The sequence below is a fragment of the Triturus cristatus genome, chromosome 5_2, assembly GCF_964204655.1.
Source record: "Triturus cristatus chromosome 5_2, aTriCri1.1, whole genome shotgun sequence".
Lineage (NCBI taxonomy): Eukaryota > Metazoa > Chordata > Amphibia > Caudata > Salamandridae > Triturus > Triturus cristatus.
The window spans coordinates 389,229,343-389,249,470 of record NC_140588.1 but is presented as its reverse complement, the minus strand read 5'-3'; the positions used below and the strand labels follow the sequence as shown (position 1 = coordinate 389,249,470).

Below are 20,128 nucleotides of genomic sequence, written 5' to 3'. Positions count from 1 at the left end.
ATTTCTTCAAGATGTATTCAGCGGAGAGGGCACACCTGAGGAATTACTTACAGATGATGGGGTTCAGTTTACTTCACAACTCATGCAAGAGTTTTTGACAAAGATGGGAATCAAACATTTGTGCACACCTTTATACTTTCCTCAAGCAAATGGCAAAGTTGAAAGATTCAATAGGGTGCTAGTTGAATGCATTCAGAGTGCCATCAAAGCTAGAGTAGATTGTGAGTCTGCTGTTAGAGATGTAGTATGGGCATACAGGACTACTCCTCACTCTGTATCTGGTTGTGTTCCTTTTGAATTGATGAGAGGGAGGAAAGTGGTATCTACCCTCAGAGTGTTAGGAGATGTGATAAACTCTCCGTGCCTGTGTCCAAGAAAGAAGTCAAATTTGTTTTTGGTGATCTTGTTCGTGTCAAGGATCCTTTGTTGCTACAAAAAGGGAAATCAAAATTCAGGGATCCTGCACGTGTAGTCATAATTAAAGGTAACTCTGCAAAATTAGAGAATGGTCAATGGTGGAATTTTGGTCGTTTGGCCAGATTCAATCCTGTTTATAATCCAGTTGTAAATATTGGTGAAAGTTCTCCTGAGGTCAGAAGGAGTTCAAGAATTAGGAGAATTCCTAGTAGGTATGTTCAGTAAGGATTTTTGTTCACAATTTGTCAAATGTGTAATTTTTTATTTTTTAAAAAGAAGGGAGATATGTGGTGTCTATGCATTCACTCTTAGTGCACTTCTTTTACATATAAATGTTGGAATGTTACTTTGTACCTGCCTAAGTATTCCATGTATTACATGTTCGGAATGTTTGGGTTAGAGGATGGATTTGCTTCTCTAGCAGTTGGAGCAGCCACCTTGAGCCCTCTACACCTGTACACCTGTGTATCCTGTTGACTGCAATAAATCCTCTTAAAGAGTGGTCTACTCTTCTTGGATCATCAATCCATTCACTCTGACAGGCCCCCATTTATCTTAAAAAAATTACTAAATACACTAATCTATTATATCTGCGATGCAAAGACCTATCACTATTCTTACTACAAATCCCAAGCTTCAGGAGATTCTGTGCAGGTGAGAAAAGAGGTTCTTTTTGAAAATTTAGACAGGAAAACCATGCACTCAAATATATAAACTGCTAAAATATCAGCTGTACATTATTAAATGCCTGCAACAAAATTAATTGTAGTTTACCTTTTAAATTCATCTACCCTCATGTCCTATGTAGTAAAATACTTGGTAAATGTGCAAATCCAATTCCAATTGTAGTATATTTGTTTGTATACAATCGATGCTTGATTAGGTGCATAGCACACGTTTTCTAGTGCAATAGGTCTGTGCAATCAATATTTTGGAAGTCTTTTTGAGTGTATGTTTTAAATTCTATTTATTTCAGCCTGTTTTAAAATGTTTTTGCTACAGGTAAAATAGTCCAGATCATAAGTCTCTGGAATTTGGATCACCGCAGACCTCCTAAGGAGGCCCTCAATGCGTGTATGGGTTTTGTTGCCCAAGTAGAACAAGCAGTTTCTGCTTTAATAAGTAGCGTTTACCTTTGATGCCCAAAACTGTAAAAGGGTTCAGTAATGGTTTTCAGGGAAAGAATTTCAACTTTATTTAGGGTTTTTCAGATGGGATACTGCATCAAAACATGCCACAAATCCTGTCTGCTGCATTACAAGTGCCATAGGCTATAATGTACTTGTAATGCACGTGGTGAGACATCAGCCATGTTTGAGACAGAGTATCCTTTCCACCACATTCTAAATAAAGCCCTTAGATTTTAGATTTGTAACTTCTGCTAATCTTTGCAAATTTCCTTTTTCGCTGTAAGCATGGTGTTTTCCCAATAAACATGCTCCTATTCATAAATGCATTTTTGGTCTTCTTGGCAGGTTGCAGAACTGCAGTCAATGACCTGGTTTTCATTGTGGATGGGTCTTGGAGTGTTGGCTACACCGATTTCAACACCACAAAGAATTGGCTGATCAATGTTACCAGTGGGTTTGATATTGGCCCTTCCTACACACAGGTGGCTGTGGTACAGTACAGCGATAGCCCTCGTCTGGATATCCCTCTAGGAGAGCACACATCTATCCAACAGCTGATACCCGCCTTAAGGGCGATAAAGTACATGGGTGGAAACACACAAACTGGCCACGCCATCCAATTTGCAACAGAGATGGTTTTCCCTTCATCAAAGAGAAGTAATGTGTCCAAAAGAAACAGAATTGCGGTTGTAGTTACAGATGGAAAGTCCCAGGATGTTGTTATAAACTTCTCTGAAGCTGCTAGGTCCCAAAACATCATCATGTTTGCGGTAGGGGTAGGTTCTCAAATAACAAAATCTGAGTTGGTATCTATTGCCAACGAACCATCATCAGCGTATGTCCTGTATGCCGAGGATTACACGACAATAGAGAGGATTAAAGAAGCGATGCAGCAGAAGATATGTGAAGGTAAAACATTTATTTATTCATTATTTGGGTATATAACGTAGCATCTGTATTCCTTCTCCCGTCCCCTTTTCAGCTCTCTATCTAGCATTTATTGGTTGTGGATGGGAATGTAATCTTAGAGGTAACGTTTTCAGGAACCTGATCGTTTTGGTAAGAGGAGAGAAATGTTCTGGTTGGACTGGTAAAGGGAGAGAAGGACATTATGCCTGCATGATTTCTTTAGATTGGAAAGACTTCCATGAACACCCTTTTCAAATTCTTCATTTTGAAAAAACTATTTTTATTAGTAGTAAGAAACATAACAACAAAGCCGGCAAGAGCAAATAGCCACCTGTTTCTCCAAATTTGCCGAGAAATACATCAAATCTTGCACAAATATTAGATAAGAACAGCAGCCAAGTTTTCATTTCCACAGGGGTGTAATCCAAGGTATGGTGAGGGGGTCACCCAAGCCAGCTACCCATTGTCTACAAGCAACATTCTTCTTTGGGTCCTTTCATCCTTCTTTCTATCCAGCTTTCTTTTTTTCCTTCTGTATGTTTTCATTTCCTTCTTTTGCACTCTCATTCCATTTGCCTCTCACATAATTTCTTTTCTTCACAATTTTATCGCTTCTCTTTATCTAAAAGGTTTGGTTCCATTTCCACCTCTTTCCCCCATTCCACCACTGTGGCATGGCAACTACTGTCTTGAAGTGGTATATTTACCAGCTCTTGTTTCTGTTTTGTGACTTGCAAGTCACAGATTAAAGTTGAAAGGGCCATTAAGAACTGGTTAATCTGGCTCCTGTAATCCCCGCTGAAGTTGGTTTAGAAGGTGCTTCACTACACCCTTGCCCTAAGTTTTGTTGTCTGTCAAAATTGGGAGCACCTATATTTGATACAATGTGCCCTAGAAACAGATGGAGCATAAAAGCCCCCCCCCCCACCAGTGCAATCAAGATTCTTTATAGTAGGTTGGAGTTGGTGGACCACACCCCACTAACATTTGAAAGAAATGGGCCTAAATGTTGTGTCTTACAAAATATTTTCCTAAACATGCAGTTTGTAATTCCTAGGTTTTATCAAATCTATTTGAAGGAGAACTCAGGTGGTTAGCGCAGGGCCACATTACTGCCATAGATTACCTTTACATTATAGATCTTGCAGGTTCAAGCAGCAGTTTTATCACTCCAGTTACAAATATTAACAAGATATTAGGTTGCCCAGCACCCAAGAAGCCTATGCACTCCCATTTAATGTTCATCCATGTTGCCAGAGTACCACAACATGCAACTGACATTGTTAAAAGCAATGTCAGAGGGACATGTGTGGATGTTTAATGCTAGTTTACTGCTAGTGAGCCTACATGGGCATAGAGGGGTGCAAATAAAGTGTATAGCATTTAGCTGCTGTTAAATTGTACAGAACGACAACATGTCTATTTAGAGAGGTGAAGGGTCCCCCAACTCTAAGTAAAACTGAACTATATTTATTGTTTGTAAGGAACAGCATCACAACTAGACTCAATATTCTGGCCGGCTTCAACTACATACGTACTAGTGCACAGTTGAGCAATCCTGGGCGAAATGCTGGGGCCTCATGGTGCTGGGTAAATATACCGTTCTACTTCATGTTTTCTAAATAGTAAAAGACCAATATTCACCTTAGTTCCCCTTGAGGTTCTTCACAGCTGCACCTCACAGTTGATCACTTTACTTCTCCCAGTTTGCCTCTAACAAAATTTACTGCTTTCATTCTATCACATCGCTCTCTCCCTGTCTGTCCTAAGGTTTATCTCTGTTTACTCCAGGTTTGATCCACTCTTCTGCCTATATCAGTCTCTCCCTCCCTCGCTCGTCTCTCATCTACATATCTTGGATTCTCTCAGCTCTATCTTATGCAATCTCCATTTCATCTTTAGCTGCATTTTTGACCACTAAGTATCCCTAACTCTTTAACCTTTCACTTAGTAACCCTTTACTTTGTTGCTTGGACAATGAATTTACCTTAAAAAATGAAAAGACAAGATGCGCTTGGCAAAACAGGAACAAGTTGGTTTAATGAAATGCAGCTGCCGGGAGAGTATCGACAGAGTAGCGTCTGAAGAAGGTCTCTCATTGTACAGAAGTTTTGTCTGACCATTTATACTGTTCGTGAGGTACAATTATCTGATCTGGCATTCTAGGCCTAGTCATAAACAAAAAGGGCAACCATGTGATAAGGGGGACACAGGTGGCTCTCGACCTCGGAAGAGCTAGTGAGGGCCAGTGTGTGTGTCCAGATGTCCGGCCTGGGGAGCGCATGATCACTAAGTGTGGTGTGTATGCTGAGTATGCTGAGTCCTGATTGGCTGAGTGTTCCTAACTTTATGTAGTATCTATATTTGTGGTTAATTGTAACCCCACCTCTGACCTGTCATTCGTTAGGCTCCGGTATGGGTCGCAGGGCCTCTCTGACCATGTATCTCTGACTGGGGTTGATAGGGAGGTCACCTTGAGTGAAACCAACATGAGTTTATTAAAATGTGTACAATTAACATGGCGGTCATAGATTGAATTTTTACCGACATCCTCAGTATTGTGCTTACAGTTGTCATAGCTTACATCGATATTGTTTTTACTGATATGGACATTGTTATGCATGCATAGATTATGGCATGCATTGACATTGATTCAACCGGTATTGATATTGTTATGTGTGCATAGATTATGCCATACATTGATATTGTTTCTACTGGTATCGACATTGTTATGCAAGCACATTTTGTGTTGTGTATCGACATTGAATTTAGTAGTATTGCCGTGGTCAGACCTGCATATATCATGGTGTGCAATGACATTGTATTCACGGACATTAACAACTTTATTACTCATTCTCTCAGCATCGTCCCCCAATGTGCATTCTGCAGCACATTTAGAAAGAGGAAAATGCCTCTGAGGATTGTTTTTGTTCAGAAAGGTGTCTCTCCCTGCACAGAAGCAATCCTGCCTACAGGGCAGGCACCCTTACACTATGGTACAAGGTTGCCTGCATTGGCGCTAGGCAGCAGTTTCGTGCTCTAGCACAGGCATATAACAGGAACTAGTTGGCTGAGAATCTTTGATTAGAGTATTTATCACTTCTTCCACAAGGAAGCTGACTTTTAGTTACAACTCCTAAATAGACACTTACTTGGTTATTAGTAAACAATGCTCCTGGTTGTATGGAGGGCACACCTGTAGAGGAATACTTACAAGAATAACTGACAAAAAGAAGCAGAGGATAGAAAGAGGTAGTGGAAAGAGAAGTAGGAGTACAATAAAGGAAATTTGTGCTACATTCCACCGTAGCTTCTTCTGAAATACTAAGCACAGCCCTTTAATAGATGAACATGGAAATTGACCAGAATGTGTACCATACTGGGGTAAAGCAAGAGGTGCACAAATCAAAACATGATCAAGGCATGGGGGACGAAGTGGTAAATATCCGACAAACTCAACTCATTGGTTACTTTTACAGACGGGGAAATTTTAAAGACAATGAAATAGAAGAACATTGGTAAATGTTCAGAAGGCACAGTTCCAATTAAGGTAGTTATCCGATGTTACCTACATTGGTTTCACAAGTGATCTTAGCACAGATAAGCTCCTCCAGTGCCAGGCACTAAGGAGATACACCACTAAGGCCCACTGTTGTTATTTCACCAAAACCATAAGAGGAGCAGAAGTGACCTAACACAATCACCACGAGACAATATCACAGAAAGTGATTTTACATGGCCTTTCCCAAAATGATATTAAAGACGTGACATCACAAGCAGTTGACAACTTAGACAAAGTGGAAAAATAATACAAGAAGTCTAAACATAATCAATATTTTCAAAATGTTAAGGCTGTAGTTCAAAGGCAGGCTTATGGGTTAAAATGGGATCCCTGCTTTTCACATTTGTAACACACAACTACTCCTCATTGAAGTTCATGTCATTGCTTCCTGTTGCACAGAATTCCTTACTGTCAGCCTTAGCTTGTTTCTGCATTTGAACGATGGATATCTTGTGAATATTGGACCAGATTTACAAAAGTGTCACCCAGCGCAGCGCAGCAGGCAAAAATGCTGCACCGCCGTTTTGTGATAGCAGCAGTGCAAAATGTTGCTGCCGAAGGCCATCCCCTCACCTGTGCGCCATAGTGTAAGAGTGTGTGTGTGTGAATTTAGCGTAGGTTTTGTACTGGAACAGTTCCCTTCCAGTACAAAATACTATACATAGATCACTTTTAAAACGTTTCCTACTTTGTTAGTGTGCTGTACAGTGCAACACACATCACATGCAAAGTCGGAAAAGACACATTTCTCCTTTTAATGCCTGCTTCAAGTGACATTAACTTTTGATGCAAAACCCTGTCTAATATTGTTAGTAGATAGGGTTTTGTGTCAAAAAGTATGTGTGGTGGCATGGGAACGCCCATGTACAGTCCTTGAAATACCCCCTTGATGCTAGGCCCCGCAAAGCAGTGTTCTGCGTTAATTTTAGGAAGTTTTCCAGTGCAAAACAAGTAGGTTTGCATCACTTTTGTGGCACAAACACTGTGTAATATGTTGCAATTCTAGCCCATAGTGTTTTCAGTGGACACACCCCTAAAGGCATTTGTGCTAAGGTTGTCTTTCCCCATTCTGTGACTATGTGAAATAGCAACTCACACAGCAATAAAACAATGTGCTTCTGCAAAGATTAGGGATGGCTGTGTTCTAACCTGCTGGAGGCACATTACTCAATACTTACATCTTAGAACAATATTTCCCATGCTACTTTGCTATGTGAACATCACCACAAATGTTCCCTACATAGTACATACATTGGTGTAACTTATTACGAAGTATCTGCGAAAATAGGAGCATATTGGAGGAGTAAAACATTAAAGTAACAGTGAAACACAGGTTAGGTTCTTCTTAAATTTGTGTTTGCACTTGAATAAGACTTGTGGTTGCATTTGAGATAAAAAAGGGAAAAAATAATCTACAACAAGTCTATGAATTTGATGCAGACCCTATCCTGACACAATCCAATTTAGCCGCACACATTGGTCCTCTTTTATCTCCCACAGAATCAGTGTGTCCCACCAGAATACCAGTAGCATCACGAGACGAGAAAGGATTTGAGCTTCTAGTGGGGATGAAAATTCACAAGAAAGGGAAAAAAACCACTGGCTCCTTACTTTCTGAAAATGCATATCTTCTCACCCCTGATGTTGACGTGACTGAAAACACAAGGTAAGATTTGGAAAACCATTTTTATCTACATAAAACAAAAAACGTATAAGCCATAAACCCCTAAATGTGTGTGTGTGTGCGTGTGTGTGTGTGTATGTGGGTGTGTGAATGTGTGTGTGTTTGTGTGTGTGCATGTGTGTGTGTGCATGCGTGCGTGCGTGTGTGTGTATATTTATATATATATTACCTACTGGTGGTTGCCAGTAGGTAGTTATAGTTAGGACCTAGTTTCCATAGGAAAATAATTTTTTTATTTGCCAATAACTTAGGCGTTGTTTGACAACTCTTCGTGAAATTCTCAGAACTAATACGCTTCTCACTTCAGCTGCTGTGTTGAAAGTTTCTGGGTGATCTGTCAAAAGGGGACCGAGACAATGGTGGGGTCCCAAAACTCCTTTTCTCCATGTTAATTTCCATTGAAAACTTTAGACACGACTACAGCCTGAAATGCAGAACAGAATTACACCAAAATTTGGCAAAATTGTAGCTCTTGGTCCAGAAAGCACCCTTTTTGTTAAATGGTGTAAATCTGTTCAGTATTTTGAGAAGTGTAAAGATTTCTCGGACATACAACTGTGGCCGTGGTGGATCCACGAACCCTCCTGATCTCCTGCCTGAGATCTGATTGGCTGCCACTACTTCAAAGCAGGAAGTGTTGGCAGCCATCTTGTGACTCGGCTGAGCTGAGAAGTCACAAACAAAAACGTTAAAAAAAAGGAAAGGGGGCAGGGTAGAAACACCCTGACCCCTAGGGCCAAAAATCATTTTTTTCAAACATTTTTGGCAGTATTCGCTGTGGATCCGCAAATCTGGCAGAAAATGTGTAAAAAAAAATAATCAGGCATGGGCCCCAGGAACCACCACCTCACGGGGGATAATTTTGTGAATTTGTGTGGGGCCACGTGGCCCACCCCTACAGCCCCAGGGACCGCTCACCTCCCTGGGGCTATATTCAAATAAGATGCGTGGGGGCTCTGGACCCCCCACAAAGCCCAGGGGACCGCCACCTCCCCGGGGCTAGTACACTAATATGCGGGAGGGCTAATTTTGTGAATTTGCATGTGGACACGTGGCTCACCCACGCAGCCCCTGGGACCGCCACCTCCCTGGGGCTACTATAGTAAAATGCAGGAGGGCCACACACCCCTCGCTGCCCTGGGGATCACCACCACCCCGAGGCAATTATCAAAATGGGAGAGGGGCCACGCGGGCCCCCTCCTGGAGCCATAAATGGCCCTGGGGACTGCCATCCCCAGGGCTGGCACCAGACTGTCCCGGGGTGCTCACCGCCAGGACATTGCAGTTTGCTATGAGATGAGCAGTGCTTCCCCCATCCCGTAGCAAACAGTGTACTCCACTTTGAACAAGCAAGAGTATTATCCTCTCGCTTGTTCAAAGTGGAGCACACTTTGCTTTTTACATCAAGAGAGCAGCATGTTGGCAGCTCCCTGGATGTAAAAAGCAATGCTGGCTCCTGCAGGAGGCGAGAGCCAGCAGGGACTGTGGGGGCTTCAGGCTCCCCCACTGTCCCCAAGGAGATGGCCATGCCCTGGGGGATGGCGTCCCCAGGGCCATTAATGGCACGGGAAAAAAGAAAAGAAATGGACGGCCCCCGCAATGCTCTGCTTATGACCTCACATATTACATCACTCATGGCATGGTCAGTGACATCACTGATGACATCACTCATGACTTCTCAAGTGACATCAGTGATGGCATTTTCCACAGCATATCTGACAAACCCCTATAGAATTTTTTATACACCCACTGCCACTCTCACACAACCATTCACAAACCCATTCATAGAGCCATACCAGTACATTCACACCCATTCACTGATTCATAGATTTACACACACATCCACTTGCTCATCTATACAGCCACTCATACACCTACTCACTCACTAATACAGCCTAATATACACCCATACAAATGCTCACACACTGAGTGTGTCATCCATAGAACTACACACACACCTGGACACACCTGGACACTCACCCATGCAGTCACTTACTCACTTACTCACCCATACAGTCACTTACTCACTTACTTACCCGAACAGTTACACACACACCCACTTACTTACTCAAACAAATAGTAAAACATAGTCACTCACTTATACAGTCACTAACAGAAGCATGCACTCATCCATATAGCTGCTCTCACATTCACTCACTCATGTATACAGCTACTCACATACCCAGTCACTCACCGATACTGCCTTTCACATACCTAGTTACTCACCCATATTGACACAAGTACTCAATCACTGACACAGCCATACAGACACTCAATCGCCCATACAGCTTCTCACACATGCTCTCACTACTCCATAAAGCCACTAACTCACCCACTCACTCATCCATACAGGCAGTCACACACCTCCTTACCCACACACACAGACACCCAGACAACCATAGAGATAGTCAGACAACCAATCAATCACCCATATAGCCATTCACGTAGCCCCTACCACACTCATACACCCACTTAGACATCAAATGACAGGCTGATACACAGATTCTCACAACCAGTCACTCACCCATACATTAACTGAGACACATAATCACTCATTTATACAGTCAGTCACACACTTTTTAAAAACACTCATAGTCACTGTATGATGTTATCACTGCTGTCATTTGAGAAGTCATGAGTGATGTCACTGACCATATCACGAGTGATGTAATATGTGAGGTCATAAGCAATGCATTGTGGGGGCGTGAGTCATAGTTAACTCAGGAAAGTATAACGGCTGAATTTTGAATGGCTAAAATCTGACCCTAACTGTAACGTCCCTGTATCCTTTGTTATTTTTTGTGAATATACATATCTATAGATAATCTGGTGAAAGCCAGTAGATAGTTATAGTTAGGACCAATTTTTCTAAATAGATGAAGTGTTTTTTGGTTTGCTAATAACTTTGGTGCCATTTGACGAATCTTCAAAACTAAACTAGTTAGTTCAGCTGCTGTCTGGAAAGTTTTGGGGTGATTAGTCATGCAGGGGCTGATAAAAAGCTGGGTCCCAAAATGCTTTTTCCCCATGCAATGTCTATGGGGATTTTGCAGATTTTAGACATGGGTAAACGCTGAACGAAATTACACCAAATTTGGCAGAAAGCTAGATCATGGTCTGCAGATTGTGCTTTTTGTGATTTGGGGGAAATCCGTTCAGTAGTTTCAGGGTTTTTAAGAGAAGAAGTTTGATATTTAAGGATGCACATTTTTCACGGATCAACGGGTACCTGCAGGGGGTTCTGCGAGTATCCATGGTACCCATGGATCTGGGCAAAAAGCAAAGCCCTGATTAGCTGGCCATCACCTGAAAAGGAAAGTTGCGGCCGCTATTTTGTTTCATGGCTGGGCCCCCGGGGAGAAAACATAAATAAAAACACACATAAAAGGTCAGGATAGAGATATCCTTACCACATAGGACACATGGAAGGGTGTCTGAGGGACCCCTTCAGGGCAAAAAATTGACAGATTTTTCGGTGGGCTGGTCTGCAAGTCTGTGGATCCACTGCTGTGCACAGCATGACACCCGATGTACATCTGAGATGGATCTGTGAATCTGAAGCCGAATGGAAAAAAAACTCACACACCACACTCCTGTTGCGCATGGCCAAAGGCAGTGCGCAGCGCGGGGTTGGTTGAAGGCGGGGGGCTGCAGCAGTGGTTGTATTAATGTATGTTAAATGTATTTTATTTTATGTTAAACAAACCATAGAAATTCAAAGAAAAAATAAAGGTTACAGGGACATTATAATTAGGTTGATGTTTTACCCACACAAAACCACAGAAACTCAGCAGTTGTATTTATACTTATCTGAAGAAACTATAACTCATGTTGTTAAGTAACTTTAGGTCATGAGTTATAGTATATTAATTTCACTAGTAGGCAGTTATAGTTAGGGCCAACTTTTCCTATAGATGAAGCTTTTTTTGTTTTGCTAATAAATTTGGTGCCGTTTGACGATTGTTCACAAACTTTTGAAAAGTAGTTTGACCCCTTACTGTTACTGCTGTCTCAGAAGTTTTGTGGTGATTTGTAAATGCCTCTCCCCCATGTAATATGTCTACTGGGATTTTGAATTTTTTTAACATACTACAGCTCGAACATCTGAATGGTATTACACGAAATTTTGCAGAAAGCTACATCTTGGTCCGGATTTGGTGTGAATTCCTCAAATAGTTTTTGAGTTATTAAAGGAAAAAGAAATATAAATGTCTAGGGACTCATGGAGGATCCTGGTGCCAGAGGAAAACTTGTCACTTATATCATGACAAAAAGAGGTTAAACCAGAAGAAAGACCCTCATGAACTGGACTTCCCCACCGCTGTGGGAAAAACTAAACTCGCCATCATCCTCTGCATCCCAGCAATGCTCATTTAAGCGTGATGCAGACCCGCGGCATGCGATGAAAGAGGGTACGCCCAGGTGAGGCCCGGGCCAAGAGCGGGCCTGTCCAGGCCCATCGGAGTCTGGAGGAGGCTGGGCTGGGCCCCACTCTAACTTTTTGGGCATTGTGAGAATGTGATCTTAAATCCATCATGGGCAAAAAGAAGACCAAACAACCTGATACAGATGGTGTAAATATCTCTACGCTAGATTCTTTTCTTGTTAAGGTGATGAACGTTATATCAAAAGAGATTTCACTCACAGAACCAAGACTTTCTTTGGGGGGGAGTGGAGTTATTACTAGCAAGGGCCCCAGAGCTCACCTCCAACTGCATTTCATGAGGGTCCTTCTACTGGTTTAACCTCTTTTTGTCATGATATAAGTGACAATCCAGTTCTTTCTCCCAAGGAACCTCTAGGAAAAATGAAAGAGGTGGTACCAGAGAGCCACAACCCCCTAAAACTAAAATATCAAGGAAAGCCCCTACAACTGGGTCCATATCTGACTCCCAAAAACAACCACGGCTCCTCCCATATTAACTTTGGATGATCTGTATGATAAACTGAAATCCCTTTTGTCAACCACGATGCAACTTTTATTGTCTTGTTTGGAAAATATCGAACTGCAGGTATCAGAATTAATTGAGAAGGGTGGACAAACTCAAATTGTAGGGACCCATGCTTTAACTTCCAATATTACTAATGCCTCGAAATACTCTGAAAATCACACAAGCAAACCAGGGGGACGAGGGACAAGGAAAAGGCGGGCCAAGCCTAGAAGATACTCATCCACCACTCAGCCTCAAGATACGGGTGCCAGACTGTTAGATAAAGCACCAAATGAGGGGAAATTAGGGACAGCATCCACAATTACCCCAGGCACGAGGCCCATACCAAAACATCATCGCAATAGGGAAGAAGAATGCAGTTTAGAACTGGGAGGGAGAGGGTGAGTGACACACATGTTTGCCAGCAAGTGGGAGGGAACAAAATCTCATACTTAAACCTCCCACTGGCAGTGTGCCCATTTGTTAATATAATGGTTAATGTCCCAGAGTTAAGCCTGTTTCAACTAGAGTCCACAGAACAATTAATGGATAAAGCATGTTACTGGTTGACTAATCATGACGTGCCCATTTGTTAATATAATGGTTAATGTCCCAGAGTTAAGCCTGTTTCAACTAGAGTCCGCAGAACAATTAATGGATAAAGCATGTTACTGGTTGACTAATCATGACGTGTCTAGATGAGGCAACCAGTCCAAATCAGGTGGCCTCAAAAAGTTCTAAGAGCTATCAAGCAGTATTTAACTCACCCAGTACCTACTAAAAAGCGCACACTAATGTGCTGGTTTGATAGTTATTGCTCCAAGGCATTGGTAAACTTGTGTAAAGCTCTGGAAAAAGTGCCAAGAGATAACCAGCTTGTACAGACCCTGCGACTAAGGTATAAAGAAGCCAGAGATAATAGTTTGAAACAGTTAAGAGATAAAGCATGGGAAAACCTACGGCAAGTCTCTGAAAAACATGATAGCAAAGATTTTTAGAATGTGGTAAGTGCACCATTTTTAATAGATGCAGGGGAGCCGTCCTTAGATGTGCATATTGAGGAGGACAGTTGGGGAACACACAATCAAAAGACATTTCAAAACAATGATGGAGTACCCCCCCATGTAGTCTGTCTGGTTCTGATAGATCATCCACATCTGACCTTTGAAGTGGAGGAAATAGAACTTGCTCTCCACCAGTCAACCTCACTGAAGGCCCCTGGACCATAGGGGTTCCCGTCGACATTTTTCTATCTAATAAATTAATGTGGGCTCCAATATTAACAAATGTTTTTAACTCAATAGATAAAATGGGCCCGCCTACTTCTTGGAAGTACTCTATAATTATACCTGTCTTTAAAAAGAGGGATGGTTCTAGCCCAAAAAACTACAGACCCTTCTCCGTAATTGACTGCCAAGCTCCGTTAATGGGTCGCCTTCTAGTGAACAGACTTAAAGAATGGGTAGAGAAAAAGAAGACCCTTTCTGAGGTTCAGTATGGCTTCAGGAACTGAATTTAATGATGGTGTCTGCGAAATATTCCATGGTAAAGAAATCTCAATTGTGTATGGCCTTTATGGATCTTTCTGCAGCCTTCGAATGTGTAGTCCACAGTAAACTGTGAACCATTATGGAGAGCATGTGTGTGGATGTTCCAATAATTTGATATATAAGGCAACTATATATGGGAGCAACAGCAAGCGTCCAATACTGGAAGCAAGGGGAATGTTCAAAAATATTTTCAATTGGAAAAAGCGAAAGACAGGCCTGCGTCCTGGCCCCATTTCATTTTGCTCTCTATACTAACAAGCTAGACAAAGCCTTAGTGGAAAATGTAAAAGATACTTGACATGCCGACTCTCTACCCCTTCCTAATCTTCTCTGTGCAGATGTCGCAGTGCTGCTGACCAGAACACCTTTGCCACTGCAGAATCTCATAGAGAAGCACATGACATTTATGGCCAATCTGGACCTATATGTCAAAGAAACTAAAGCATTCATATTAATTATGGGTGCAGACACCAAGAAACCCATGAGATTCTCAATAGGAAAGAGAAGAATTGAACTGGTGGAGAAATTCACATATTTGGGTGTTTTTTTCATTTTAGATTAAACTGGAAAAGAGCTTAACAGAGCAAACCTTATGGAAAAAAAATATAACTGCATTATTAAGATTTCCGAGAAAATTAGGCTCAAAACCAATTCAGGAAATGATAAAGGTCTATCTAGCCAAAGCTAAAAGCGATTGCAATTTATGGGGCAGCAATCTGGGGTATGTTGGGCGTCGGGGTGTTGAAGCGTGTAGAGGATGCATTTTGCAAAAGATTAATATTCGCGCCACGCACCTGCTCAAATTTCATTCGGCACACGGAATTGGGATTACTGTACATCAGTGATTCTATTAAAATGGCTCCCATATTGCTGTGGCTTTCACTGTGGAATAAGGATACGGTTAAACTGAATCAAACTAGTGTTATAAGACATATTGAAATTAGATTACACACTTAGAATCCCATGGTTGACTTATGTAAAGACCACCCTTCCATCCCTGGGTCTAAGCAAACTCTATGATTCCTCATTGTTATGTGGTAGCTTCCCTAAGCTCAAGCTTAAAGACATTTTTTGGGCTAAAACAACAAATGATAGATGGGCTATGAACAAAGACAAAAGCACTATAATCATGTATCAGCAATTTCCCCCTGCGATGCATGGTGCTCTTTTTGCTTGTCTTTTGTAGAGGACCTACAGCATCGGTTTATCTTAGCAAGGTTTCGCTTAGACTATATTCATCTCATGATGGGTTATCCGGAAGGTTCCTATTCAATTATCCAGTTGCCCTCCTGCCCATGTGATGGAAAGTCCTCACACTCAAATGTGCACATTTTGGGGCAGATTTACAAGCCCCTTGCGTCACTTTTGCACCGCCGTTGCATCACTTTTTGTGACGCAGCTGCACCATAAACATTGTGCCACGTTGCGGCCCATTTACAACGTGACGCATCTAGAGAGATGTGTCACATTGTAAAGCCCTGCGCCACATTATACCTGTGTTAGGTATAATGTATGCAGAGTGGGCGTTCCCACGCAGGAAAGCCTCGTAAATATGACGTAGTGAAATCTACAATATTTTACTGTGCCACTTCTAGGACATCACTGTGACAAAACCTTACGCTTGCTTGGAGCAGGCATTAGGAGTGAAGCAGCACAATAACTACAGGCCTCCCCATGCATTGCTGGAGTTGCGTCGTGCTTGCTACACAAATCCAGCAATGGGTGACTTTTGCGCCAACAGATGTGTCAGAATTTCTGATGCCTCTGTCAATCCTTGCACTATGGTGTGCCGTATTGTAAATACGACGCATCCATGGTGGCGCAAGGGTTTTGCACGCAGGTTCAGGGAAACTGAAGCATCCATCCCCTAACACAAAAGTGCGTCAGTTTCTTGTAAATCTGCCCCTTAGTTCTTTTGTTCCCTGTATACTCAGAAGAGAAAAAAGTTTACTGTTCCGCTATTACGCAAATATAACTTCAGACAGTGTTAGCCAACTCTGCTCTTCATTTATCATATGGAAAATCCGTATGTGTGCTATATGCTCACATCTTTTTTATGGGCAGCCCTGAAGAATCAACCTGACCCCAAATGATGTGAATCAAACTGGGACAGGGTCCATAAAAGGAAAAGAAAGGAGGATGACAAATAGATATAATCTATAACAGGCAAATATTAACCCTTACTATCTGATCTGTAATAGAAATTCAGAAGAAAATATAAGGAATAGTAGGTTGTAACCATCAGCACAATAAGGGTTTTATTGTTGATGTTGTGCAGGGGACATGACTTGGAACTGTCTAATCAATTATATTTCAAAAATTATTTATGGATTTTAGTATTATAGAATGGAGATTTTAAATGGTTATGACTGTTTTAAGTATTTAATTTTAATAGATTTTTTTTATAATAATTGGCAGAGATGAATTATTATATTATCAAGAATCATGTTCCACCTCTAGCAAATTTAATGTTCTCTTTTACTATTCTTATGTACTTTTACACATTTTAACTGATGCAAAATAAAGTTTGTGATGATGATGATGATAGGAAGTGTAGGATAATTGAGGAAAGAAGCATGAGGTCGAATCTAGACAAGACAGCCATGGTATTTGGCATTTATTGCTCCTATGACAATATTTGGGGCTGCACACTTAAGGTTTTTGAGCACACTCTGTATCATCCAATCCTGGACCTTGTCAATTTGCTTTCTGATGATCCTTTAAAAGAAAGGGACTGTAATTGCACCATGTTCATGACATATGTCGCAAAACTGTGTGCATGCATACGAAAATGTTAATTAAGAGAAAACATATTTTTTTTCAACAGGGACATATTTCCAGAAGGCCTCCCCCCTTCATATGTTTTTGTGGCAACCATACGTTTAAGTCCTCTCATCAATGCTGAGAAGTTTGATCTCTGGAGAATATTATCCAAGGCTGGAGTGGTGCAGGCAGCTGTAAGTCTGGACGGGCCAGGAAGTTCTGTGATGGTCACTGCCCCACGTATGAATGCAGCGTCTCAGACATTACGCTTTCAGAGCCCCAAATTACAGGTACCGTATGAGGTTTTTCTTTTAACCAACCACACTAATTTCAATTTATTTTCCAGATATTATACTTTTTCATTCAATTTGAAGTACATAAATTGCTGGTGAAAAGATGTTTTACTGCTCCGTCAGCTAACGGAGCCACCCTATGGGAAAATCCCCTTGGAAGAAAGTTGTATGTAAACTATAAAGCTCTCTCAGATGCACTCAATGGAAAGGCTGTAAGTAACTGCTAGCCCTTAAGATAATACTTCTATCGCCAATATTTGCTCCTTTCTTGACGTTTTTATTGGGCTAGTTAAGTATAAAAAGAGTTGACTGCATTCTTCGACAACGAAAAAGGGGAAATTCTCTGGAGTTTAATTCCAACATGAGTAGGATTTCTATGTTATCACTGTTTCTCTTAAATTTCCCTCATTCTAGTGTAAAATGTATCTTTAAATGTTACTAGGGTAGTGGATCAAAAAGGGGAAGTGATGTAGCAAGCAGCCTTAGAGTACCAAATAGCAGTAGCCCCAAATTACACCGAACGGCCCCAAATCAACTTTTTCCTTGTGGATGGAGAGCACTCTAGATGCAACATGTTTTGTCTGCAACGCTCAACATCCATCGAATGACAATTGATGATTGTTGCTACTGTGTGCTTCATTCAGTTTGCATTGCTTTATTTCACATGACCTGGTTTTGAAATTTAAGATGCAAGCTTTGCATTGTTAGTTGCTTTCCTTGGGCCTGATTCAAAATGGTAATCTTACACTTTTGTGTAAATTTACGATTGTTTGCTATTCACAAAGGTATTTTACTAGTAGTATCTTTACAAATGCAAAAACATAAATACAGAGGACACTCCTACCTTTTCATGTGCGGAGACTCGCAGTCATAAAGATACTACATGTAAAATACCTTTATTTGCGGAGACTCCGCAGTCATAAAGATAGTACATGTAAAATACCTTTGTTTGCGGAGACTCCGCAGTCGTAAAGATACTACTAGTAAAATACCTTTGTGAATAGCAAACAATCATTAACCTACAAAAAAAATGCAAGCGTACCTTTGTGACTCAGTTCCCTTGTGTCCCCTTGTGCATAAATAAAACGTAAAGTATAGTCAACATATGTTTTCTTCGCAATCTTGAGCAGGTTATGAGAGAGAGAGAGAAGCATTAAAAGAACAATGTGGAGATGCAGTGGCACAGGGGCCAGATGCCTGAGGGCACAGCTAAACCCTCATTTTAGTATACAAATTGCAGTCAGAGAGTCCACTTTCCCTGCTAGCTACTGTACGTGAGTGGAGCTCGCTTGCTTAGCCTTTCTATGCACTTTCTCACCCTTTTCCTTTTCAAAACACCTTCAGAAACTTTTCGACGAGGGGTGGCATCAGCTCAAGATCCTGGTGAGGGAGAAAAATATCAGCGTATTCCTGGATGATGTCTTCATTCAAATGGAAACCCTGGAGGAGAACCCACCCATCTTCATCAATGGCAAAACTCAAGTGGGCAAGCTGATGGCATCAGACACGTCGATAACAGTATGTACTACAGTGCCTGTGCAGTGACCCTTCTGTTTATCAAAATGCCCACTACACATGCTGGATATGCCGGAAGAACCGGAAGCTGGAGTTGAACTGGTTTGCTCTCCTTGTTAATATTATGTAGCACAATTTTCACAAAATATTGCAAAATACATAAAGTAACAATTATCATATGTGCCTCCGTTCGACAGAAGAAATGTGGTTTATCCTCTCTAGACAGTATGGTAAGGTACTGCCATTTGTAAGTGCCGCACACACTCAGTGGCCATCTTAATGCTAACTGTACCTGGTGGAGTCAACCTCATGAATGCAGGTACAACTAGTTTTTTAAGGTCTTCCTAAATTTAAAATTACCTTTGGCTTTTTGGATCAATTTAGCGTGAGCACTCCACAGTGGGGACTGTCATCCAGGGAAATTGTTTTAGCAGTTGGAATTACCAATAGAACAGCAGGAAAAAGTAAAAACTTGCCTGGGGTGATAGAAATGAAGTTTTCCAAAATCAGATGGGATTCTGGGAGGAGCTGTGCCCAATGGCATCCTTGCAGAGATGCAGTCAATGTTTTTGATGATTTTGTGAATGAGATCTTCACTGACATATCACCATTCCAGAAATAAAGAACATAATGCCACTTCCTGGTACGAATATTTTTTTAAAACGACGTAATCAGAGGGTAAACACAAATGTAAGTACATCATTGTCCCCAAGACAGAGTGGTATATAATACTGACGTAAATGTGTATAAGAAGGTGCGTCTGATGGCATGCTAGGATAGTCCACTTGATGGGGTGGATGAGGGACTCGGCTCTTTACAGTGTATGTTGGTGTCATCTGCAGCATTTGACACCAAAAAACACCACAATTTTTTTTTAATAGTTGTTCATAGTTGCTTTCACTGATGCCCACGCAATTATATGCTTTCACAATGAAACGTAGTTCCTCTAAATTAAAAGAAGCCTCTCATATATGTAGTCCCACCCCGGGCTCGTCACTGTCTCCCCTGATCTTCAGTGTCCAATAACTCACCCTTTCAATATCATTTTCAATCAACCAGTGTCTGTGCTCTGGTACGCAGATAACACAGAGAAAATTACACATTTAGGCAGGATAATACTTCTAGAAAATATTGTATTTCATTTACAATTTGTGACAACTGCCTACAAAAATACGACTTTACAATGGAGCAAATTATTTTGTGGTTTAAAGGTAGGTCCGTTTTCCCGCCTTATCTCCCTCTGAACTTCATGGGCATCAGATCTGGGAATTCAAGTAAGTTAAAAACTAGGGTTCATTTTTATTTTGATCTCTCACTGCTCTCATGAATTAGTACTGTTGTTAGCAACTGTTTCCACAAATGTAACAAACATAA

The 20,128-nt window shown here is 41.3% G+C and overlaps 1 protein-coding gene across 1 annotated transcript in view; it reads left to right on the top strand.

Annotated features, from left to right (window-relative positions):
- LOC146823048 (uncharacterized) overlaps positions 1–20,128 on the top strand; it is a 567,962-nt gene that overhangs the window by 268,038 nt on the left and 279,796 nt on the right. The window contains exons 3-6 of the mRNA XM_085606614.1: positions 1,893–2,456; positions 7,519–7,684; positions 17,011–17,236; positions 18,584–18,757. Of these exons, the coding sequence (XP_085462740.1) occupies positions 1,893–2,456; positions 7,519–7,684; positions 17,011–17,236; positions 18,584–18,757 (1,130 nt within the window). The remainder of the gene's footprint in view (positions 1–1,892; positions 2,457–7,518; positions 7,685–17,010; positions 17,237–18,583; positions 18,758–20,128) is intronic.